Source organism: Ziziphus jujuba, chromosome 7 (genome assembly GCF_031755915.1).
Source record: "Ziziphus jujuba cultivar Dongzao chromosome 7, ASM3175591v1".
Lineage (NCBI taxonomy): Eukaryota > Viridiplantae > Streptophyta > Magnoliopsida > Rosales > Rhamnaceae > Ziziphus > Ziziphus jujuba.
The window spans coordinates 846,365-870,782 of record NC_083385.1 but is presented as its reverse complement, the minus strand read 5'-3'; the positions used below and the strand labels follow the sequence as shown (position 1 = coordinate 870,782).

General features: G+C 37.1%; 6 protein-coding genes and 1 long non-coding RNA gene across 13 annotated transcripts; 4 read left to right on the top strand and 3 right to left on the bottom strand.

The window, feature by feature from the left end:
- The first annotated feature begins 112 nt into the window (after positions 1-112).
- On the top strand, positions 113-3,162 carry LOC107423973 (thioredoxin-like 2, chloroplastic). Its single transcript, XM_016033636.4, has 4 exons — positions 113-618; positions 1,295-1,474; positions 2,288-2,452; positions 2,785-3,162. Exons 1-4 carry the CDS (start codon positions 418-420, stop codon positions 2,878-2,880), a joined length of 642 nt encoding a protein of 213 aa, XP_015889122.1. The 5' UTR covers positions 113-417; the 3' UTR covers positions 2,881-3,162.
- Positions 3,163-4,904: 1,742 nt separating this feature from the next.
- On the bottom strand, positions 4,905-8,142 carry LOC107423991 (uncharacterized). 5 transcript variants are annotated; one of them, XR_003056919.3, is made up of 6 exons: positions 7,925-8,142; positions 7,637-7,790; positions 7,251-7,517; positions 5,826-5,927; positions 5,683-5,748; positions 4,905-5,250 (listed from the first exon to the last, which is right to left on the bottom strand). It is a non-coding gene; the product is annotated as an uncharacterized LOC107423991 (long non-coding RNA). The 5 variants fall into 5 exon arrangements; XR_001582000.4 differs by having other exon boundaries at positions 7,940-8,142; XR_001581998.4 differs by having other exon boundaries at positions 7,637-7,775; positions 7,925-8,141.
- A 244-nt stretch (positions 8,143-8,386) lies between these two features.
- Positions 8,387-9,971, top strand: LOC107423976 (uncharacterized protein At4g29660). Its single transcript, XM_016033643.4, has 2 exons — positions 8,387-8,695; positions 9,695-9,971. The coding sequence occupies exons 1-2, from the start codon at positions 8,513-8,515 to the stop codon at positions 9,800-9,802; spliced, it is 291 nt and encodes a 96-aa protein (XP_015889129.1). The 5' UTR covers positions 8,387-8,512; the 3' UTR covers positions 9,803-9,971.
- Positions 9,972-10,125: 154 nt separating this feature from the next.
- On the top strand, positions 10,126-13,436 carry LOC107423975 (PRA1 family protein F2). The gene has a single exon (XM_016033642.4). The coding sequence runs from the start codon at positions 10,722-10,724 to the stop codon at positions 11,322-11,324; it is 603 nt and encodes a 200-aa protein (XP_015889128.1). The 5' UTR covers positions 10,126-10,721; the 3' UTR covers positions 11,325-13,436.
- On the bottom strand, positions 13,139-14,594 carry LOC107423951 (cytidine deaminase 1). The gene has a single exon (XM_016033609.4). The coding sequence runs from the start codon at positions 14,375-14,377 to the stop codon at positions 13,391-13,393; it is 987 nt and encodes a 328-aa protein (XP_015889095.2). The 5' UTR covers positions 14,378-14,594; the 3' UTR covers positions 13,139-13,390.
- A 984-nt stretch (positions 14,595-15,578) lies between these two features.
- LOC107424003 (tetraspanin-2) lies at positions 15,579-21,305 on the bottom strand. 2 transcript variants are annotated; one of them, XM_060818704.1, is made up of 3 exons: positions 20,549-21,305; positions 19,025-19,365; positions 15,579-18,117 (listed from the first exon to the last, which is right to left on the bottom strand). In XM_060818704.1, the coding sequence occupies exons 1-2, from the start codon at positions 21,048-21,050 to the stop codon at positions 19,058-19,060; spliced, it is 810 nt and encodes a 269-aa protein (XP_060674687.1). In that variant the 5' UTR covers positions 21,051-21,305; the 3' UTR covers positions 15,579-18,117; positions 19,025-19,057. The 2 variants fall into 2 exon arrangements, with proteins under 2 accessions (XP_060674687.1, XP_060674686.1); XM_060818703.1 differs by lacking the exon at positions 15,579-18,117 and adding an exon at positions 18,779-18,912.
- A 181-nt stretch (positions 21,306-21,486) lies between these two features.
- On the top strand, positions 21,487-24,403 carry LOC107424002 (uncharacterized). Of its 2 annotated transcripts, XM_016033682.4 has the most exons (3): positions 21,487-21,611; positions 21,886-22,588; positions 22,708-24,403. In XM_016033682.4, the coding sequence occupies exons 2-3, from the start codon at positions 22,176-22,178 to the stop codon at positions 24,011-24,013; spliced, it is 1,719 nt and encodes a 572-aa protein (XP_015889168.3). In that variant the 5' UTR covers positions 21,487-21,611; positions 21,886-22,175; the 3' UTR covers positions 24,014-24,403. The 2 variants fall into 2 exon arrangements, with proteins under 2 accessions (XP_015889168.3, XP_015889169.3); XM_016033683.4 differs by lacking the exon at positions 21,487-21,611 and having other exon boundaries at positions 22,255-22,588; positions 22,724-24,403.
- Positions 24,404-24,418: the final 15 nt, after the last annotated feature.

The window sequence follows — 24,418 nt, the reverse complement described above, 5'->3', positions numbered from 1 at the left end:
ATAATAATAAGAGTAACAATAACAAAGGATAAATGAAAAAGAGAGTGTAGTAAATAATTTCTCAGTAAAAAAGGAAAAGAAAAGGAGGTGTGGGCAGGAAAAACACACATTAAATGCCAAATAAAAAGCGGGCATCCAAACAGGGCCATATATGGGTGGGTAAAACTGGTCGAAGGAAAGTAAAAAGAAATCCAACAGCGAAAAAACCGAACACCCACCCCCGGTCACGTCTCTCTCTGCTACGATCTGGTTCACACATACACCACTACCGCCACAAAGATACAATTAGCTTCTTCTGATTCTGCGTCTTCAAACATGGCCTTGCTCCTTTTTTTCTTCTCTTGACCTTCCCCAACTCACATATAAACTGTAATCATTCGAAAGCAACTCCTTTTCTTTGTGTTGTGTTTGTCTTAAATGGCCGACGTTTTTCGCTTGCCGTTCCATTCACTTCGCTTCTCTGCCTCTCTGCTCACCTCCTTTGCTTCCTCCTCCAAGTCTCTCCAACCAGGTCTCCCACCCAATAACTGCTTAGATAAGAGGGTCTTTCCTGTTTCCTATTATTCTCTCTCTCGTCTTGCTTTCTCGCCCAGAAGCCACTTCCTTTCTAATTTCAAGGTAAAACCTTTTTTTGGTTTGCGCTTTCTCATAATTCCCCGTTGCTAACTTTAGATTTTCTTCGTTTTGTTTACGAAATTTTAGTTAATTTACGAGCTCCTTCCCAATTTATTGGAATTTTTGTAATTCTTCTATATCATTTGGCAATTTGGGTATATGTATATATATTTTTCTTTCGTGACGAGGATTGTCTTTTTTCTGATCGTTATTAGTAAAGATATGGATACCCTTTTATTGCACCTAGTTTGAATCTAAATAAAACATAAATAATAATAATTAAAAATTGGAATTTAGATGTCTGTTTAGAATCTGTCTTTCCATCATTTATGCTTTGTTTCACCTTTATCGGCTTTTGGAAAAGTCCGGGAAAGATATTCTTGCTTTTAGCTTTGGCTGAATTTGGTTATGTTGTTTAAACAACAACCATTATTAGCAACCTGCATCAACTCTAACCAATTGATTTGGAGAATGACAGCTGCTATGTACGTTCATGTTGGATTAGGCTTTTAGCTTTAAAATCTTATTAAGATCACATTTGTTGATTTTTTTGCATTTATAGTCTTCTCCTATTCGCCTTTTTTTGTTCATTCTATTTTCCAATTACGGGACCATGTTAATTTTTCTCTAATGTTTTCCATATGGATTTTGAGCTTATTATCTATATGCTTTACTTCAGGTACAGGCTGCTGTTACTGCAACAGAACAGCCAAAATGGTGGGAAAAGAATGCACCAAATATGATTGACATTCATTCTACACAAGAATTTTTGACTGCTTTAAGTGAAGCGGGAGATAGACTAGTGATTGTAGAATTTTATGGGACCTGGTGTGCTTCTTGCAGAGCATTATTTCCCAAGGTAATGCCCTTTGTTACTTGACTATTGCTACTTGACCATTGCTCTATAGTTGTCAATTCCTCTTCAATATCACATTCATAACGATGCTCCGGCTTTCAAAAGCCTCCATATGGTTAGTTCCAGAGAAAACATTCCAAAAAGGCTACTTCATTCATAGCCAGTATTATTAGATATCATGTATGTTCAGGACTGCTAGCCGACTGTTATAACTCTCGGATTGTGTAAGTCACTTCTGTATATGCTCTTGTCTGACATGTTGAAAGCCAGGATATTAAAGGCGAAACACTATGTCTTCTTTTGATGAGCTCTTTTTCTGTCTTCTTTTGATGAGCTCTTTTTCAGCTTTTCGTTGAAGAAACTAAAAAATACCTGTGTGAGAATGCTTGTTACGTCTTGAAAGACCCAAAGCACACAAGCTTACCATCTTTGTGTTGAGTTAGGATTGTGAAGTTTTTAACATTAAGCTGCCAAAATCTGATAATTTTGGGAGTTTTCTTGTCAACAGAACTATGTGATATGCAGGTTGGTGTACAATCCTATGACTTGATGTCCCTTTATAATTAAACAACATGGATGCCACTGTGATAAGCCCTTTATATACATGCATGCCAATATGAATCCTACAAGAAAGAGATGGATAATTCTATCTAATGTCTCGGCTTATAATGTAAATTTTTTTTTTTGTTCTTTTTTGTAAAATTTTATTGGGACTACTACTTTTCAAAAAAGTGAGATATTAATCCTCTTCTCATTCTCCATCTAAAAATACTTTGAGTTGTTATATTCCCTGATATTGTTGTGTGGATCTGTCAGCTCTGCAGAACAGCTGAGGAACACCCCGAGATTTTATTCCTGAAAGTGAATTTCGATGAGAATAAACCTATGTGCAAAAGTATGAACGTCAAAGTCCTTCCATACTTCCATTTCTATCGTGGAGCTGACGGACAATTGGAATCCTTTTCATGTTCACTAGCAAAGGTAGGAATGGTCTTCATTTTTCCTCATTATGTGCATATGGACAATTGTAATAATTGTCAAGTTTTTTGTTCAAAGTTGAAGTGTTAGTTCTTTGTTGATTCTGGAGAGATTGGAAAGTAAATCGTTTGGGTCTTAGAGGAAGTTTAGGGATCTCTTTTCCATTTGCATGGTAAAAAAGGAACAAAGCCTCAGTAATTCGACAAAGGGGATTATCTTTGTTACTGGGTTATAGCCATTTGGTGAATTTTTATGCAATTGTTTTATGAGTATCTCTTAAGAAGCCTCTTTGACATTTTGATTATGTCTGATTCTTCTCAAAAAATCTTGTGCAGTTCCAGAAAATAAAGGATGCAATTGAAACACACAATACAGCTCGTTGCAGCATTGGCCCCCCAAAGGGAGTTGGAGATCTTGAGTTAGAACCCTAATTGGCTTCAAAGGACAAACCAAAAGAATCTCCTCCTGCATAGAATTTCCAACTTGTATTAATATGTCCATCTCTGTCTATTCTGCAAAGCATATGAACTTACACAGCCGGCGATCTGCTTGTTTTCTGTATATTTGAATTTTTCTGTGTAAAAGAATACCGGGCATAAGTAGTTGTCCTGCCATATTCTTTGCAATTCTTGTTCTAGATGTAATGTATGTATTTCAAATTCAAAACTCATTGGACATGAAATTCCAGGTTCTTAAGAATATTTATTTAGTGATATACTTGTTTTGGTTTCTCCACTAGTTCATAACCTCTACTTAAGCCAATATGTCAACAAATAAATAGAACTACTTTAAATTCTTTTATGAAACATATTGCACAAATTTTTGGATCTATGACTTGATACGCTTGCATTTCTACTTTTTTGGCCATTACTAGTTAGTTATCACCTTCTTAAAAACAAATAAAAAAGGGGAATTTGGCCCAATACCCTTATAGGACCGAGGTTAATGATTTTTGCCCCCTCACTTGATATCTTTTTTGTTCTATCCCTCAATATCCATTGTAACCTTTAAACAAAAAAAAATTACTTACATATCCTATTATATTTTAAACCATGTCTGTGTTTGGATGCACTTCCTACAACCAATATGAATCTGAAAAGTGGTGGAGATCTGGTTTTGCAGAGGAATTATAACAGTTCAATGGGGAAGAAGCATATCGTGAAGCCTGCTGGGTCTTTGGAGTTGAGCAGTTCCTTCATTGATTCTGGACATGATAGGCAGCTCTCAGTCAAAGCTCTTCCTCGTATTGCCAGTCGGAGTTTGAGGAAGCAGAGAAAGAATTGGAGGCTTAAGATTGTCAATGAATTTGCTGGGCAGTATGAAGACAGCTTTGACAATGTGAAAACTGTGAGAGACAAATTTCATAAACGTGTCTCAAATTTTGCAAAACAATTGGATGACTGTACACCCTCAGTAATTACCGACGAAACCGTCAGTAATTTTTCCAGAGGGTATGTGGTTGGTTACCGACAATTTCCTCGGGAATTACCGAGGGAGTACAGTCATCCAATTTTTTTGTAAAATTTGAGACACGTTTATGAAATTTTGGGATTTTCTCTCCTTAGTATAATTTTACAATCCCTATTTTGCATGTTTTTGCATTCAACACACGTTATGGGACTTGTGGGGCCCAAAAAATTAGTAAAATGTGATGGACTGTACACCCTCGGTAATTACCGACGAAACCGTTGGTAATTTTTCCAAAGGGTATGTGTTGGTTACCGACGATTTCCCTGGGAATTACCGAGGGTGAATAGTCATCCAATTTTTTTGCAAAATTTGGGACACTTTTATGAAATTTTGGAATTTTCTCTCCTTAGTATAATTTTACAATCCCTATTTTGCATGTTTTTGCATTCAACACACGTTATGGGACTTGTGGGGCCCAAAAAATTGGTAAAATGTGATGGACTGTACACCCTCGGTAATTACCGACGAAACCGTCGGTAATTTTTCCAAAGGGTATGTGTTGGTTACCGACGATTTCCTCGGGAATTACCGAGGGTGAACAATCATCCAATTTTTTTTGCAAAATTTGAGACACTTTTATGAAATTTTGGAATTTTCTCTCCTTAGTATAATTTTACAATCCCTATTTTTCATATTTTTGCATTCAACACACGTTATGGGACTTGTGGGGCCCAAAAAATTGGTAAAATGTGATTGCCATAGGATTTCGGTAATTACCGACAAAACCTTCGGTAATTTTTGAATCAAAAACAAATTGAACGTTTTCATTTTTTAATGCCGTTTGATCACTTACTTTGCCAGAATTTATCATTAATAATGCTACATTTAGCATGTTATTGGTTGGAACACACATGATTGAAGTTGCCGGATGGAATTGTTGTGAGTCTTTTACGACGGTGTACAAATGTCAATTACCGATGATGCATTGGTCATTACCATTGGGCATTAATATCATCCATGCAATAGTAAGAAACATACAAACAACTGAACCAAAAACTGAAGACGGAATGATATGTTATCAAAACAATACGACAGATGAATTTGACAATAAAAGAACACATAAAGCCAACGTCTATTACGCCAAAACACATGTTACGCAGTTGACCAACTAATTGCATTCTTGACTACATTTCATACACACGCATACCACATAACATGGCCTCATTGTCTGAATATAGCATCATGCGATTGATGGACGTTCAGGTGTACCATTTTCCAGGGAATCATGAAAAGGAAACTCCATATGAATGATAAACTTTCTATGTACTTTCATGATTTTCTTCATTTGGAAAATTCTCCTTCCCTATATCAGACTTCTTATCTGCAGAAACCTATATGAACAACATAAAATAAAAGTGAAAAATATAATGAGCACTGGGAAATAAAAACCACCATAGCTGAATATATTACCCTCGGTAGAAATGGAGGTTTCTGTTAACGTATATAATGTGCAACCATGGAGTTTAAACAATAAATTTCCCTTATGATTCTCATGTTGATAATGAAGTAAATGCAATAACTGACAGTTTGCATTAAACATTAAGGAAAACAAGAATTATACATGACAACAATAACTGATAACAACGAAAGCAGTTATATTTAATAACCAACAGCAATTATAGTAATAAAATAACTATAACTATAATTATATTAAAACACAAATAAGCGTGCAGACAATTAAATTTAATAAATAAGCAGCATTCAATAATGGAAAACACACAAGACCCTCATAGGAATAATAATAATATAAAACACACAATTACCATCTTTAGAATAACCTCCACAGCACCTTTGCCATCACCAAGAGCTCCATCTATTTCATCAATCACCTAGAGAAAAAGTAGTAACTTGTTTCTTCTGCATACATTCTAGAATAAGAAGGGTAACCATAAAAAATAATACCAACCAAGCACTTTGGCCTCGAGTCAACAGTGACAGAGTTCATCTGCACTACATCAAGAATTTTTGCTTCAATTGTTGATGATGACCGATCATCACTAGCATTAACCTATAGAGTAAAAAACACTTGAGGGAAAGATAAAGGAAATAGAAATAACAGACTAGAAGAGATAACAATGAAACTAAAAAGTAAAGTGTTAAAAAGAAAAAAAAAATGAAAAATAAAATGTAGGGCAGAAATAATGTATGGGCTCATGTTTATAGACTCTACTAACATAAGTTAATAACATAGACACACACAAATATAAAATCAAGAGAAACAATTACTGCATACATCAATCAGTCATATACAAGTCAAAGAAACATGGGAAATGTAAATAGGATTCCACTATAGTGGAAATCTTGTTTTCCAGTTCCTTGTTATACAAAGGATATTTCAATTAAACTTGGGGATTTAACGGTGAGCAAAAGAAGTCCAGAAAAAAAAATTTCACCAATTATTGCAAACCAGAGCTCCTTTTCCCTCAATTTTTATACAGATCAATCTTCAAAGCAGTTACTTTCTTTTCCAAGTACTTAAGCTAAGATTTCCACATTCATTGTTAGCTACTGTGACTTAGCAACAATCTGCGGCTTACTTATTGGAGACACAACATCCTCAACATCTTCACTTTAAGAAACCGTTTTGAGAAAACCATTCATTCGTCCATTAATACAGGCTACTTAACAACTATCCCAAATAAATAAAGGACCAGTTGGTTTTCTTCTTGATGAACTCTCCTTTGCTAGTTTTTTATATATAACATTGAGGTGATCATCAACATTATATGAGAGAGATGAAAGAGAAATATATATGAGAGTATAGAATCAACAAATCCAAATGGCTAGGGTATTTCATAGTATATTTGCAAACTGGCAAACCTAATCAAGGCAGTTTTTATTGTGCAAATAGTATGTGTCCTTGATATTATACAGGAAGCCTTGAGAATGGTGAACATGAGAGCTAATGATAGAATAAAATTATCAAAAGATTGAAAACAAAATATCAGTAAATCAACTAAACCAAAACCAAAAAAAGATTATTCAGCAAAAAATTCCACAAGACAAAAGAAAGGTTATTCAGCAAAAAATTACACAAAGGAGAAAAATGCCACCAGGACTTCTGGGATGCTACCCAAAAAGCACTTCCTAAGCAATTGAAAATATCAAATATTTGGAACGTGGTCAATGCTTCCTCATAGTAAATGTGACTGGCATGTGGCAAGCACCTATCAGAAACATCTTTTTACATGTTTGATTTTACAGCATCTAGTACCGATACAGAAGAAAATCATTACTAATAACATAATAATTTCATCTTATGTTTTGAAGAATGCACAGATCGATAAGATGCATATTAAACAGGACAAAAATATGATGAAAAAAATCTAACCTTCTGTTCTGGTGGACCTGTAGACCTTGATTTTTTGTTCCACAAGTCTTGAACACCTTTCGCACCACTATCTTTATGGTCCAAAGCATTAGAATGACTAAAATCTTCCTTATTCCATCTTGATCCTCTGTTCTTCCTTGGAAAATTAGAATCCAGAGATTTTCGATGTTGAGAAATTGAAGAATGTCATCTTAAAGCAGATAGAACATCATCTGGGGTACTCCATCCAGCATCATATCATCATACACATCTTTCAGCAAGAAATGCCTACCACCATCATTATTAAAAAAAAAAAAAAAAAAAAAGAACACAACTTTCACAATTTCTCCCCCAAAAAAAAAAAAAAATCCCAAAACCACAAAAAGAAAATCAAAATTAGAATCTACCTTCTCTGCGCGGTGAGAGAACCGATAACAGTGTTATACTCAGAGACATTGCTTGCGTAGTTCCTCCTTGCGTATTCCTCTGTTGAAACCGCACTGAAGTATCGCCGTTCCACCTCTCGCAGCACTGAATGACGCTACCCTGAATTATAACAATCTAAAATATATTATTTATTTAAAAAAAAAACAATTTCATTATTAGCGAAACGAGTAAGAAAATGTTTGAGGAAAAGCTTAAGAATTTGAAAATGGAGAGGAGAAGATTATAGAATGAGCCTCATGCTTTCCTACTTCGCTGTTGCCTACCTGTTGCTTCTGCTTCTGCTCCTAGGGCTCTCTAAAACCCTGCAGTTTTCTCTCTGAGTCGCCTCTTCACCATCTCCTTCAAAACGCACAGTCTCCACGCTTACAATCCGGCCGATGCGAAAGGAAACAGAGGGCTCCTAATGGTCTGGTTATGGATAAAGAGATGGAGGAGAAAAGTCGGATGAAAAAGGAAAGAAAAAAACATATAAAAAAAAAAGATAAGGGTATTTTAGAATTATAAAAGATTGAAGGGCTAGAAAAAAAAAGATATCAAGTGAGGGGACAAAAATCATTAACTTCGATCCTATGAGGATATTGGGCCAAATTCTCCAATAAAAAAGCTTAGCGCGGCCCAGTCCAGAAAGAAAGATAAAAGGCTCAAGTAATAATGGCCCACTTCGCACCAAAACAAACGTGTAAGCCCGAATCTCATCAACCTGGTAAAGCTCACACGGTAAGCGATCTCTGCTAGAAGACCAAAAAGTAAGCTGGAAGCTAGAAGCATCGAACGTTATAACCATCTCTGCAAAACCCACTGTTTTTGGTCAGAGATCGAAGCTTCTGCATAGGAAAATGGCGACCTATCTATGGAGGAAATACGCAGACTATGTGCACACAAAATGGGAGAGAATGATTCTATGGAACATGGTTGAGCCGTATATGAGACCCAAGTCGTTTAAGCCTTTGGTCACAATCTATATTGCCGGCTTTTACACTGGTCTTATCGGCTCTGCTATCACCGAGCAGCTTTACAAGGTATTCTTTATTTATTTATTTATTTCTTGCTCATGTCTTTCTGATTATGGTGGGTTATTATCTATGATTCTGATTTATGTAGCCTTTGGCATTTTTGCAGAAGAAATTTCTTATGGGTTTTTAGTTTCAATTGCTAATATTTTGATATTCTTGGCTGGTTCCATCAAATATTTGAAAATACTGAAGCCTGTTTAGTTGGAAATTCGCCTGTTTACTCAATTGAGTGTGAGGTTCTAGCCTCTGATTGGGAGTGTTACAAGGAAACGTAGAGTAAGCAGAGCGGCAGCTTAAGAAATTGTGAAATCCCCTCCATTAGAAATGTTGAGGCGATGCTTTTGGCATTGTTTTCTGAGCGTTAAGTGTAATATATGCGATTCAGTTCATTGGTGATATTTCATTCTCATTCATATCCATGTCTTTAGATCTTTACCTGCACTCTTAAAAGGGCTGAGAAGATGGCCTTTCTTTCCATTTAATCTTGCCTGCAGGAGCAGAAGTTTGTGATTGTCATCATGATGGAAAGGTTTTCCTTTCCATTTCTTTTTACATTTCATTGTAACATTAGTAGTGATTGAGCAAAGAATTGGTTGTAGTTTGCGCTTTCTGTCAATTTGACATGACATGCATAAGAGAGTAACTAGTAATAATCTGCACAAACCTGCTTCGACTCAACTATCAAGCCCATTATGTTGGTTCTAATTATTGAATTAAACTGCCAACGCCAAGAAAGTGTCATTACCAAAATTTTCAACTGCTGCCTATTGATTAAATTTGTTACCAGTGAGATCTTTTATCATCTCCAATTGTGTATGTGTTCTCTTGATTCCTATTTGAGGATATTTGCCTAGAAAGTTTGGCAGGTCTCTTTGAGATTGAAATGTGAGTGAAAGAGTTTCAATATATATGTGCTTGTCCAAGGTTTTCATTAAGTTGTTCACTGGTATAGCAATATTCTAGCCCCTGTATAAAAGAATTAGTTTTGGGTATTTTTTTGTACAGGAGAAGTATTGGGAGGATCATCCGGGGGAAGCAGTGCCTCTGATGAAGCCAAAGTTCTATTCTGGACCTTGGAGAGTAATGAGGGGAGAGGTTCCAACCAGTCAGTGAAAGCCATAGCAAAGAGTTGTTCGGGATTTTCTTTTAAGATTTTTCTACCCGTTTATGATATATCTCCTCTGTACAAATATTAAAAGCTTCGACAGCATTTTGTAACCTATCGTTGAAACAATTGGATAGGAAAATCTTTCTACCATTAACAGAAAATTGCTTTTCTTCCTGATTGGCACCCTTGCTGCATCTAATAGTTCGTTGAGAATGTCTTAGTTTCACCTTCTTTAGTATATTTAGCATATTTTGTGTTAAAATAAATCTCTCATAACTGATTGAAGAAGAAAGAAGTTATGATTAACCTTTAAATTTATTCTTATCCAATTTTTTGTTCCTTGACAAAATAGGAAGTTAGTGATACTTCACCTGTATTTTGACTTGATAAGTCTATGAAAAATTGTGACATGGCATGCGGGAAGTTTGAGCAGGACAAGCTCAATGAAAAAAATCTCATTCCAGGAATATATGTATAGATTGCTAAATGTTGAAGGGGTTTCCGTCCATGACAAAACCTACCCAAAACCAGCGTCTCTGTGGATCCAAAAGGATTCCTTATTTTCCCAAGAGAGTTGTTATTGTCAACTCAAAAAAATTATTTTAAAAAAAAAAAAAAAAACTATTAACGAACTTGATCATACTATATAACATCGCCATTTTCACTTCCCGAGTCATCTTGGAATTAATCCAACCGGTGCAGCTTGATGAATCATGATCAAACCCACCCAACATGTAGCTGACACGTATAGATTCTGTTATATAAAAAGGAACACGGTCTACCAAAATTGGTGCTACACGGTTGAAATTTCCACAAACTCTCCCTAAAGTAGGAAATATTTGTGTTACGCGTTCTGCTCATCCCTCCTCCGTAGCATTGTTTCTCTCTCTCTCTCTCTATCTCTCCACCATTATACCACAAAATATGACAACTTATGGAACTATTCCAACAGCTGCTCCGCCATCATCCAACCTCGAACTCATTTCACAAGCAACACAACGAATCCAAGCCAGCCTCGGAACACGAAGACCATGGATGGAGATGATCCAACCACATTACCTTGCACTTCCATCCACATTTGGACAAACCGTCGACAGGATCAAAGCAAATGCAGCTTTCTTCCGCATGAACTATGCTATTATCACATTGTTCATTCTCTTCGTAAGCTTGCTCTGGCAACCCATGTCGTTGGTCGTTTTCATCATCATGATGGCTGCATGGCTGTTTCTATATTTCCTACGCGACGACCCCTTAATGGTTTGTGGCCGTGTGATTGATGACCGAGTGGTGATGATGGCCTTGTTGTTGTCTACAGTTATAGCACTCTTCTTTACAAAGGCGAGAAACAATCTTTTAGTGGCTCTCTCTGCTGCACTTGGGGTTATAGTACTTCATGGGGCATTGAGGGAGACTGAGAATTTCTTCTCTGAGGATGAGCAAGGGCTTGATTCGGTTGTTGGAGGCCCTGATGAAGGGAAAATACTGCCTCTAAGAAATGCAGCCTCTTCTTCCTTCTCTTCGTCATAGTAGTGAATTCGAAATGGTTGTGACGGTGTCGTGTCAGTCTATATATATATATATATATATATATCTAGAATCACAAATCATAAGGATTTCTTGTCAATTCTTTCTCTTTGCATTGATTAATTTAAAATATATTCCTTTTAGTGTAGAACATGTTGGCATTGTAAATTAATGCAATTATTGGGCTACTTATGGGGGTTAATGGCCTTGGTCTCAGTTGTTGAAATCCAAATGAAGTGGTAAAGAAAGAGGGAATTGATAGGGCTCCTCAATGTAGACCGGGTTCTTTTATGTACAGTAACTAAGCCATCCTACAGTAAGGAAATCAATCTGGGTTTAAGCGATTCTAGCACATATTGACCACAGAGGAAGCCTTAGAACGGGATCAAATCATAGGAATTTCACTTTATGGGATTTGGCTGGGGAAGACTTCGTTGTTGTTCCGATGCGCTTAATTTTTCTTCGACATGAATTGCAAAGTTGGAGTTAGGAATTATTTAAGTAGCTTGAAGCTTCTATTTTACATTTGAAGCCAAAAGAGTTCAACTACTTTTAATGTGTAATGGCAGCGAATTTTAAACTCAGTGACAGAATTTTTGTTCAAGTATATGTAGTGCAATACGAATTTAGAGCTGCCTTCAACAATATGTCTGACAGGTTTTTTGATTGGCCGATACAGGGCCATAACTTGCAGCAAGAAAAACAATGCATTGTGCTTGCTGAAACTAGAATAACATGAACAAAAATCAGTGATTTTGATCACTCCTGAAAAAAGCAAAAGGGAAGGCCAGTAATTGCAGTGAAATCAACCTAGTTGTTTTAACACCAATCTTGTAACTGTCCAACCCCATTAATAAAGACACCTTTTCATGCAAATAGAGATTGGATGCTTGTCAGAAAGCTTTGTCCTTTGATAAATTGTTCATATAACTAAGAATACATACCCTGTTCCTGGAATATCAAGTTGAACATTATCAAACGAGACAAGAGCATAGATGCCGTCTCTTACAGTGAAAATCACTCTGATGGCATTTAATTTCAAACGACAACTAAACAAGAGCGTACAAAACGAGAAATTCCTATGTGTTTCTGCATTAGTTCATTAAAAAAAAAAAAAAAAAAGCGAAATTAAGTAGGTAACTTTTATATGCTCTTTTCCACCAAAAATGCAATATACGAGTGAGAATTGTAGAGGGTCTACAGAAAAGTGGAAGAGCTTGACAAAATGTTTTTGTCAAAGTGTTAAAGTTAGAAAAAAGAAAAGAATGAATGGATGACCAAGCAGAAAGAAAGCATAAAAAAAGAAGGGTGGAATATTGGAACTCCACCTCAGGAAACCCCACCCGCCCAATCAATTTGCCATTTTGAGTGACCTAGATGGAATTTGATGCTGCTACTTATACTGACACCATCCACAAGGAAAAGTGAATCATTTTTAATTTTTTATTTATTATTATTATTTTTTTTTTTGTGATTACTTTTTGGTGGGGGGAAGGGAAGCTTTTAAAAAAAGAGCTTTTGAGGAACTTGCCTGCTTTTCATGTTTTAAATGCCTTATCCAGAAAGTCATCACACAGTAATGTTATTGTGAATTGGTCAAAGAGCACAGGGTCACAATGCAAACTAATTGGTTAAATTATAACTGCGACAGGGAATTACAATTCAAACCATGGGCGAAATTCAAAAATATAATCATTTCCAAAGCTCCGTGAATCCATTGATCGTTTCTTTTAGGTCGCTGTTTTTGAATGTTTTGACAGTTAGTATCATCTTACAAATCTGAGGATGAAAAGAAGGAAGAGAACAAAAAACATAGGTAATGGAAAGAAGGAGCCAAAAATTTATGTTTGATATATGAACAGTACAATCGAATAAAAGAGAAAACCCATCAAATCCAATACAGAAAAAAGATTAAGACACCTAATAGTACCAACCGGAACGAATGCTAAAAAGAGATGGCACAGAGGACAGTAGAGAGATTGCTCTCCGTTAGCTCCATTCAATATTCATCATCCAAATGGGCAGAGAACAGATTACAAATGATGATGATGATCACAATTTCTCATGAATCAATCATAATCAACTAAGGCTGCTTTTTTACAGTTATCAAAACCAGACGAATCGCAATGAAATACCCGAAAGGCAGAGCGAGGCGAAATGGTATGCAAGAGCAGCTTTGCAGTGTGCTCCTGTCTAACCAAAGCACCTTGTTTCTCCACCAAAACGGCTGCAGCAATTTTGTCATATGCACCGCCTCCACCAGCAATATAGGCCACCAGAGCCGCCTGAAGAGGGCCCAAGCTGGGATTGTAAGCCGCGGATTCCATGTAAGACCCTTTGAATATCTTCCCCTCAGAATCCAAAATGGCCACCCCAGATGGGCATCCACTGTAGGGGGCATGAGACTTGTTGGCAGCCTCTAAAGCTGCAATCTTTAGGTCATCGTGAATTTGATCATCCCCAGAAACTGAATGCTCCCCGTCGCATAAGCCGTTACAGAGTTTCTGGTGGTTTTGGCTCAAAAGAGAGAGCCCGTTATGGTGTGCCTCCAAAATCAAAGGCACGTCCTTTTCCAGAAGGTCGTCGGGCCCGAACCTCTGCGGCAAAAGGTGCAAAAGCGGGTTGAATCGGTCGCACTGGGGCTGGTTCCGTTTGTCCTTGTCGTCGTCGTGATCGGCGGAAGTGATTAGGATCTTGATATCCGACGCTCCGCGGATTTCTTGGAAGAATTGGCGGCAATGCCCACAAGGTGCGGAGGAGACGGCGATGTATTCGAGTCGAGTTTCGGCGTTGATTGAGAGGTTGGTGACCAGGAACTGCTCGGCGTGGACAGAGTGGTGGAGCGGGAGACCTGGGAACTCCAGGTTAACGCCGAGGAAGATCCGACCGGAGGATCCGTACCCGACGGCCCCCACATGGAACTTGGAGATGGATGGGCGAGCGAGGGACTGGGCCGGCTTCACCAGGGACGCTAGGAGTTGGTGGACGGTGAGGCCCGATTGGTTAGCCATCGATTCTGCTTCCAAGGCTTCGATAACGAATCTGGGTGGGTCCATGTTGACCCGGCTTCTGCTATTGAACTCGCCCGGAGATATCTAAATCTTATTCGGAAAACACAGAGAGAGAGAGAGAGAGAGAGAGCTCCTTCCTGGAAGTGAGGAAGCGAGGGAGGAGTTGAAAGATGGCATTTTTCGTTGATTTATAGAGAGAAACACACAACCCCCACTTTCTTCTATCTCCAAGTGGATTTTTGCTACCACCACAGCGAGGGGTTTTCAGTTTTGTTTGTTATTTATTATTATTATTATTATTATTATTATTATGTAATTTAATTTCTTATCTATGCTTTTGTGTGCTGGCTGTTTTTGTAAGGTTCACTATATATATATATATATATATTCTTTTTTTTTTATATATATATATGTATATATCATCAATTCAGCACGTCTTTCTTCTTCTCATTTTGTACGGTCTTCCTGGGACACAGCTGCAGTCTTAATCTATTTTAAATAATGAAGCATTCATTTTATTTTATTTTTCACCCAAAATAGGAGTCTGATCTACATTGGATTTCGTTTGTATTATTGATTTTAAAAAGAATAACATTTAATATATATATATATATATATAATTGATAGATTTCTGTGACCTTTTTTATGAAATTATTTTACTTTCTATTATTTGTGAAGATAGTTGAAGCAGAACAGTAAAAAAAAAAGAAAAAAAAAAGATCTTTATGTATATAGATATATATATATATATATGTATGTATTGATAAAGAAATTATCATATTTTCTCTTGGTTTATGGAAATTTCATGAATACCTTTTTGTACAATGGAGGGCCCCCCAAAATGAGTTAAATGTGGTTTACATGATCATGAGACATTATTCCATTAAAAAAAAAATAATCATGTGACATTTATGTTTTGTTCAAAGAAGACAAAGAGGATTTGTTGAGTGAAAGCAAATGTCTCCTATTGGGAAGTAACATAAGAGCTTATTGACCGAAAACACCGCATCAACATGCTAATCACAAACGTATTAACTAAAATATTACAAAAGATAATAACCTTTTTTTATTTTTTATTTTCTTCTGTATGTTTTAACCATTTTTAAATATACGGATACAAACAGACAGTAAATTGAAGTTAATTATTAATATGTGAGAGATGTTAAGATGCAACCAAAGTGAGGTTATTCAGCCAAAAGAAAAAATGAGGTGGCATTAGCCTTTTCCCAATATTTACCCCCAAAAAAAAAAAAAAAGAGCTTTTTCACATTTACAATTATAAGTGAGGCCACAGCCAATCCATATACATAATTCACAAGATAAGATGGGATGATTGCCGGGTCATTACTTTAGTTCGTACACTGCTCTGAAGAACTAAAACTCTCTCTCTTTTTCTCTCTCTCTCTCTCTCTCTCAGAGAAAAAATAATAGAACAGAGTGTTTGTAAAGATCAGAAGGTAGAGATGAAAAGTTTAATTGAATTCATTGTATGTTACGTTGGATATATCTGGCATATATATATATATATATATATAGTAGTAAATCATGAGATCATCAAGTAGAGAGGCAGTATATAGTTTGTGGTTGAATAATGTTTGATGGAAATCATGAAATTTCCTAATTGGTGTCTATACTTTTATGAAATTTAATAATATCTGAGCAACAATTAATATCCTTTCCTGGATGGGCAGGTGTGTCTTTTAGTGGTGTAGGGTTTACCACTACTTTAAAAATAATTCATACATACACCTCTACATAGACATTGAAAAGGAACATATGCTTGTTAATTTTTGCCAACTGGGATGACATTGGATCGATTCACACTTTACGTACCCACTTGGAATTTTCTATCTAGTTGCTGCAAGCTTGCAAAAGCATTTCAATTTTTATTTTTTATTTTTAATGATATATTATTATTTTGGAAATTTGCTTAGTTACAAAACTATCTATATCCAGTCAGAGACACTATTTATATATTATCAAGCCCCTTGCATACCTTACCTACACATGCATTGACAAAACATGTTTTAGCGGCAAATATAAGTTTTGGTGCGTGAATCATGCGGACATATAATAATTAAATAATAACTTTATTTTTACATATGCTGTCTGGTACTATTTTGTTGGCTTTTGTTTCGTTAAGAAGTTAAAAGAAGGCTGTAGATCCTTTGTTTGATGTGCCTTCTTGAGTTCTTAAGTCGTTTTCTTTTGTTAAATAATGAAGACAGATGCGTGTCAAATTATAAACAAAGAATACGAATGAGATAGTGCTTGTTTGTCTGAGAGATTAGTTAAATGATAATATCATGCATTATATGTTTTAGCCGCATAATATAAGTTAATTTGGTGAATCATGCGGACATACAATAATTAAATAATACCCTTATTTTTACATATGCTTTCTGGTAGTATTTTTGGCTTTTGTTTTTGTTAAGAAGTTAAAAGAAGGCTGTAGATTTTTGTTCGATGTGTTTTCATGAGTTCTTAAGTCGTTTTCTTTTGTTAAATAATTAAGACAGATGCGTGTCAAATTATAAACAGAGAATAAGACTGAGTGGTAGTGTTTGTTTGTTTGATTGAGATATATATATATATATATATATATATATATAACCTCGTTAATTCAATGAATAATAAAGAAAGAAAGAAAGAAGATCACCTCTACCAGTTTTCTCGTGCATATAATTAATATGGCTCATGGGTTATGATTCTTAAAAAAAAGGTTTTCGCATTACCAAGGAAAAGTAATATATATATATATATATATATATATAAAGAAGAAGAAGAAGAAGGAGAAGGACTCCGCTAATTAACTATAGAACTGTATGTACGTCCACATGCACAGACACATAAATATTCATGTTCATACTGTGTAGTGTCTATATATAGTTAATATATATATATATATATCCCAAAATGAAGTGATGTAATATTCTTAATTAAACAAGAGGTGTCAAGTCAAATATTCATGAATTGTGCACGTATATATATATATATATATGTATATATATGTTATGGACGGTGAAAGTATATTTTTTTGATGAGTTGAAATCGAATGGGTTAACTGGTGCAATAAAACAACGTGCGGCTCCATTGACTGGATTAGAAAAATGGAAATTAAGAAACCAGTCAGTCAGTCAATACTCTTGGGTTTTTAATTTGGTGAGAAGATGAATATATATGAGCAGCCAAGTTGGATTTATTAAATTTTAGAAGAATTAATAGAGATGGAGTTGGTGATAGGAGGAAGTTCCGTGTAGGTGTAACAGAACAAAAAGCTCCAAAATTAATTAATTAGGGGAAAAAGCAAAGCACTTAGCACTAGTGAGAAGGAAAGGAAATTTGTCATCTCCTCCAAATCCAATATTCCCACCAATCATCCATTGGAAACCATATATATTTATCTTATCAAAATCTAAACGCATACGTAATTAATAACCTTTATCTACTATAGTATATAAGATAAATATGAACATTTTGTACAAAATAAATAAATAAATAAAGATGAATATACTCTCCATGGGTCCATCCATGCTGCTGAGTTGTCATCTTTTTGGGCTCAATCCATAACGCAAGTTAAAATTCTCGGACTCCTTATAAGACTTTCTTTCCATTGTCTTGAGTCTACACTGACAAGTCGTAGCACTGTAGTAACGACCAAGTGGCAGTCGACTAATCCATTGTAATAAAGGTAGACCACCTCCCATTTGGGCCTTTGGGTCCATTCACCCAAAAGGCAAATTCTATTTCCAGGACCACTTATACTTTATACACACTCCTCCTTTCTGAAATTGGACACGGATGGGTAAAAAGTGTTAATTTACTAGTGTGAAAACAACTCTACGCCAATAAATTAATTCATTTATAATCATTAATGATTAAGATTTTTAGGGTGTTTGATTTCTGCTTCTTCTGTTAAAGCACCATACTTATTCTTTCAATTTTCACTCTATGCCAAACGGAAACTGTCGTTTTTCTCTGTCTATCTTATTTGAGAAGGCTAACTCTGGTTATTTGGTTAAATGGCATAGACGCAGATATAGCGTCCATTCTATTCGTCTTGGTTTTTGGCATCATATACATATTAATCTTAACTCATACATAAACCAGCCATTGAACAACATGAAACTTTAAAAAGTGCCTGATTTGCCTTTTGCCTAAACCTTTGCAGCAAAACTCACTTGGTACCGTGTCATCTTCTATACATGGATATTTCATGTTCTTTTTCTTATTATTGGGTGAAGGAAGATACTGGGAAGCGCTTCTTGCCAGTCGGCGATGTCGGTGCCTTTAATTAATAATGTGGGCAAGAGCGCGTGAAGTATAGCTGCAATTCATGCATAATGCCTATATATATATATATATATATTTTAAAACTAACAGATCGGTCCAACCAAGAATCTCCCAACTCATCACTGAATTAGAAGAATCTAATAATACCCAGTGAAAAGCTAAAATCATTAAATAATTTATGGGATTTTATTCTTACAAATCTACAACGAAACAAGGGGGGAAAAAAAAAAAAGAAAAAACCCATAATTTTGAATAGCTTGTCTTCACTGCTGTCCATACATAAATTTCTAGCAAGAGAAAACATAGAGGAATATGTACATCAGTAGCGGAGACACAGTTCATCAGAGGATAAACAAGCAACAAAGAAATAAACAAAGAACAAAAGTAGCAAGTGCTCACAAAGCGGGGGTCTGCTGAGAAACCTTTACAGAACTAGACCCAACCCCGCTTGTAGCGGCGGAAGAGGTCCTCTGTTTGTGCATTCTTGAAGGCACTGCACGCAATCAGATAGACCCATATCAGCACCACCACTGCCACTATCAGAATCACATTGGCTTTTCTCCATTCTTCTCTCAGGTTCCCCAAAAGCCCTGCCTTGCACGAATCGCAATTGTAGCACAGTTGGCTTTGGTCATTGTTCCACAAGTAGCAGTCCGGATCGCCCGTTGGGTTCACCGGGTTCAACCATAATGTTGGGTTCACGTAATTATAACCGCACACTGTTGGAGGTTTACAACACCCTGACTGTAGACACAAGGAAAATAAAATTAAAATTAAAAAAAAAAAAAAAAGATTAAAACTTATGGCCCTAGAAAAAAATGTAATGACAAATCAGAAACATGTAAAGTAGGAAAAAGTAAGAAACCCCACCAAACTGTGTCATTATATACGCCCAAAGCTGGCAACAATAATGTGGTTTCTTTATCTTCTGCACCAAAGACAAACTACGCAATATTTTAAATTCCGTTACTTTAATTTGGTCTTTCGCTCATAATTTATCATCATAATTGCGTGGTTAGATGCCCCTTCTCTTTATTGGCACAAACTCTCCTAACCTCATAATTACACAAACAGTTAGTTCCCTTCTAGTGCATTCTCTAGTCATGCTGATTTAACTTTGAGCTAACGGAACTTTACAAAGATAGCCCCAACCTAACTCATGGACTATAATGATCCTATGATGATGTTTAGATATGGGCATGGGGTGCATATCGACCCAAAAATTAATAGATAAATCCGTGTAGTGGGTCCCAGTGCGCATTAGTTTGAGAGAAATCTGGATCCTGTTTTGAACATCTAGTACTGTCATGGTCTAGTACCTTCACTCAATTTCCCATTGTAAAGAAAGCATTCAATGTCACGTTTTCAGTCCTAAGTTGTAAATTCTATGAAAACGATGCATAGATAAAGTTACCATAAAAGTGAAACAGATGGCTAATTTTTACACCAGACTTTAGACTCGAGTGAAAGACTAATTACCCTTGACTTTCTTCGATCAAGTTTACTAGACTAGTTCTGCCAGAAGAAGCAATGGCTGATTGGTAATTATCGAAACCACCAAGCCTCATTGTGCCTGGTGGTGTGGATAGCCTGAAAGGTTCTGAAAGAATTTGGACAGAAAAAGTCATTGAGCCTACCACTGGCACTGACAGTGCCGCATTTGGGAAAGTGAAAGAAATTTGTTAAGAATATATACGCCTCAAGACAGTGTCCATGTTCAGGCTTCTAATACTCATATTTGGTTTATGGTTTCTGCTTAAACCCTTTAAATAAAACTGAGCATTGCCTTAGCACTAAATAAGTAAATTTAACAATATTACTTTAAAATTGACAAAACAAAAAAGGTGGAAGGAAATTGCAAAGAAGCAGAGGAAAACAGAAGGCTAGAGAGCAGAGCAGGGCTTGAAGGGAAGAGAAGAGAACTTGCCTGAAGGGGAGAGATATGAGCCATGAAAAACTGATCAGCAGATAAATAATTCTGGGTAAGCCTGGAACAAACATCGGACTCAGACAAACAAGTCCTAATCTTCTGCCAATTGCCGGAATTGGTGACGTGGTCCCGGAGCCAGTCGGAGAAACCATCGAGGCGGTACTCCCGGTAAGCCCTCCCGGGCACGGAATAACTGCCATCGCGGCGAGTGACGATGAAAGCAAAGACGAGAAGGATGAGAAGGAGAGCTATGAGGATGGCCATACAGAACAGATAGAAAGCCAAAAGCCCCCCCTTGTTCCAATAGGCACCCACAAAGCCTGTGAGCGACACCACCAAGATGAGGACGCCCAGCAGGACAACGGGCCATCTGATGGAGTGGATGCACTCGTTGTCGGGCTTCGAGGCCAGCCAGATTCCTGCTGCTATTATGGGTATGGAGCAGAGGAGGGCTATGAAGTTTACGACTGCTGTTACGTTGTTGCTCACTCCCATGGTTGGGGGTCAACAAGTTCAATTTTTTTTTTTTTTTTGGGGGGGGGGGGGGGGGGGGGGGTGTGTTGGAGGGAGTTGAGAGAGAGAGAGAGAGATAGTGAGAAAGTAAGAGAGTGAGAGATGCGAAGCTAGCTAGTCTGTGGTGGAGGGCATGGTAGGTGGGAGAGGGACTTCTTGTTGCTTGTATTTTTCTTGCCAGTTAGTTATATTCCCTGCTATGTTTTTGGTGTGAACTGCACTGCGAATTGTGCATCTTTTTGGGTTTGCCTCCTGCTTACGCTATGTAGGGATTATATTGTTTTTTGGGATTATATAGATAGGGGGAGGGTGCCCCTTTTTTATTATTGAGTTTTATAAATTGCGGGGAATTTAAAAAAAAAAAAAAAAAGTAGTCTTTTGAGTAGGATGTTGACCTTGAGATAAGATACTTGTCCCTGTTGAATTGATTATTGCTTGTGATGTTAAACTCAAAGCTGATTAAAGAGCAAAGAGTGGAAATATTCAGAAGATTAAAGAGCAAATGCAAAATTTATTTGAGCCCCAAAAATACATATTTACATGGTATTATTTTTATCTGAGCTATGTATGTTGACTTTGTCTAAGTTTAGGGGCATTTAGTGAAGAACGCAATTATATGGTAATGTGTGTTGGATATTCAGATGCAAAAAGATACCTTTTATTGAACCGTGTAATGTGAACGGTGAACCCACCCTTCGGTTTTCGTCGACATATTTTTTCCCAACAAAAATGTCCACTTTCTTGTTGCTCATTTTTTATAGGTGGGATATTTGTTTCTTCAATTCAATATACTTATGGTTAGTTTATCTACTTTCAGATTAAAATTGGGAGAACAGAGAGAGAGAGAGAGAGAGAGAGAGAGAGAGAGAATTTGAATCAACAATATAGAGAGTGGAATGAGGGAGAGGAGAAGATAACTCACCCTCAACCAAGGCCAAGGCAAAAGCCCATGGAGATGCCTCCCGGCGCGTAACTATTCGTGGGAAAAGTGAAACCGCGTTTTGTGATTTGTCAAAAAATAAAAAACAAAAAGGCGTCTTTCACCAATATATTATATCCCCATCCGCATCCAAAGCGAGTAGGCAGCCACACGCCAAGGGAAAAGTTATGGTGCAACGAGTTTCCCAAGTACGCCATAGACATGGCCACGTGACAAGTGTGCAAGCCACCACGTCGCATGTCCCCAACACCACCACAGTCGCCGTCCAATGTCACAGAGCTAGAGCTAAACAGTCTGACCTCAGGCTCACTCAGGCGAAAATGGAGGCATGGGTCCCACTATTCGACATTTTTCTCAACTCCCCGGCACCAGAATTTGAAGCGTCTCTATGGTTGAAACAATCTTTCAGTACCTCCTCATTGTCATCATCATCATCATCATCATCATCATCAACCAACACTCCGATTTCCACGGCCTCCTTCGTCTCCTTGTTAATGAAGCCCTTGGACGCCATTGCCGTCGACCACTCTTCTTCTTCTTCTTCTTCTTCTTCATCTTCTTCTCCTCCTTGCACAAGGAGGTATGCGAACATAAAATATAATAATAATGATACCGATGCTTTTTGTATTTTCAATTTTCCAAGTTTTGATATTTGATTTTGTTTTGATTGCTTATAATGTCCTTGATTGAATCTAACAGGGTTATGTTTATTCAGACTCTACCCACCATGGTTCAGACGCGAATTCTGTTTTTTCTTGCCACGGAGAGCCAGAGGTTTTGCGGGCACCAATTATGTGGGCTGGCCCGCTGTGTTTTGAGTGGCAGTCAGGAACTAGACTTTTGGGTTGACAGAGCCGCGCGCAATCTGCTTGATTCGGTGTCTGAATCAAACTACGACTGGATTTCTGGCTTGAGTTTGGATTCTGGTGAGGAGAGAGAGGAGGACGAGTTTTACTCTCTTCCGGGTTTTCTTAAGGATGATGCAGCGGGTGCCAGTGATTTGCTTCCATGGCTTCCTATTTCGCCAGGGGACTTGAATTGGAGGGCATCGTATGATAATGATTGTGGCAATAAGGATGAAACTTTCGGACAACGTAGAGAGGAGATGGAACAAGATACGGATTATGAAGTTGTGGAGGATACCATTGAGATTGATCACCCTAGAAATGATAATCCTTTAGGATTAGGACCTGACATTCAGAACAAGGCACTCTGTCTAAAAGCTCGGCTTATGAATTTTGAATCAACTTCCAAAACTGTTGGCCTAGCTAATGAAATTCGCCAACTTTGTGCGGGCAAAGGAGGAGATGCTTTTGCAGTTTTGGGTCTGCTAGAACCTTGGCTTGTGGACGACGAGACTGCTTCAGTCCTAATATTGCATCTCTCAAGCGGAAGCCAAGAGGGGCTTCTTACTTGGCCAAGCCAAGTTCTGTGCTCCATTATCCTTCCAAAGTTTTTAGTTCTTGAAGAACCGGTTTCCCGTGTGCTACTCACTGCAACAATTGAGTACTGCAAGCTTCATCAGAGGGCTGCTGTGTATGCGCTCTTGCTTCCACTGATTCTCCGCCGGGATGGCATCAACAACCCCATTTGCGATTTGATCACGAGGATTGTCAAGGAATGCTTGCATCCTGCCCATACCTCTTCTTTCTGTCAGAAGCTTCTGTGTGGAGGAAAAGATGAGAGGAGACCCATTTGTCTGGCTTGCCATCACTATCTTTTATCTGATGAAATGGTGTGGACAGAATCATTGTTTAACCTCTTCCAGAGCATTTTGAATCATAATGCATGTTTAACCCAGGATTCAGTTGATCGTATTGTCTATCAGGTTCAACAATCGGCTGAGAAATTTTCCAAATCTCTGAGGTTTGGAAACTTTTTATTATGTTTTGTCACAAAATGTTCTCTGCAACTGAGCTCTCATAGGCTGGTACTGAATGAGGCAGTTGAGAAAACCAATAACCTTGTGACCAAATCAATATTATCTAAATTGGCTAGCTTTTAGCAACTCTAGTGAACGATTCCTTTTTTCCTTTCAGCTTTAATCATTCGGAAAAAACTATAAAATCTAGTATTCACTTTGAAAGCTGTTACTTATATCAATTAGATAATTTTTATATAATCATATCTGTGTGTTTTAAGACTGGAGTTTTAAGCCTTGAAGAAGACGAAATAGCTCTATTTTGTTCAAAGAGCTATCTATGCTCCTAGCTTCTCTGTGAGTGGTTAATATTGTTAGAATTTTAGATGGATCGAACACAAAACCAAACTTGTTTTTTCGTTTTTTCAAGGATGAGGAGATATAGAGATATAATGTTGTAACCTTGAAATACTAAATGCTTGTCTAAATTATGGTCTGGAAAAGTAAATCAAATGTTGCTTTGTTGATTTGTTCTGTCTTTGTTCTTTA

What these genes read in the sequence shown, in the direction of transcription:
- LOC107423973 (XM_016033636.4), top strand. Translation starts at nt 418, where the DNA reads ATGGCCGACGTTTTTCGCTTGCCGTTCCATTCACTTCGCTTCTCTGCC. An exon ending in ACTTCCTTTCTAATTTCAAG is followed by an intron (nt 619 to 1,294) that starts GTAAAACCTTTT and finishes GCTTTACTTCAG; the next exon opens with GTACAGGCTGCTGTTACTGC. An exon ending in GCAGAGCATTATTTCCCAAG is followed by an intron (nt 1,475 to 2,287) that starts GTAATGCCCTTT and finishes TGGATCTGTCAG; the next exon opens with CTCTGCAGAACAGCTGAGGA.
- LOC107423976 (XM_016033643.4), top strand. Translation starts at nt 8,513, where the DNA reads ATGGCGACCTATCTATGGAGGAAATACGCAGACTATGTGCACACAAAA. An exon ending in TCACCGAGCAGCTTTACAAG is followed by an intron (nt 8,696 to 9,694) that starts GTATTCTTTATT and finishes TTTTTTGTACAG; the next exon opens with GAGAAGTATTGGGAGGATCA.
- LOC107423975 (XM_016033642.4), top strand. Translation starts at nt 10,722, where the DNA reads ATGACAACTTATGGAACTATTCCAACAGCTGCTCCGCCATCATCCAAC.
- LOC107423951 (XM_016033609.4), bottom strand. Translation starts at nt 14,377, where the DNA reads ATGGACCCACCCAGATTCGTTATCGAAGCCTTGGAAGCAGAATCGATG.
- LOC107424003 (XM_060818704.1), bottom strand. Translation starts at nt 21,050, where the DNA reads ATGGGAGTGAGCAACAACGTAACAGCAGTCGTAAACTTCATAGCCCTC. An exon ending in TATCTCTCCCCTTCAGGCAA is followed by an intron (nt 19,366 to 20,548) that starts GTTCTCTTCTCT and finishes GTCTACAGTCAG; the next exon opens with GGTGTTGTAAACCTCCAACA.
- LOC107424002 (XM_016033682.4), top strand. Translation starts at nt 22,176, where the DNA reads ATGGTGCAACGAGTTTCCCAAGTACGCCATAGACATGGCCACGTGACA. An exon ending in TCTCCTCCTTGCACAAGGAG is followed by an intron (nt 22,589 to 22,707) that starts GTATGCGAACAT and finishes TGAATCTAACAG; the next exon opens with GGTTATGTTTATTCAGACTC.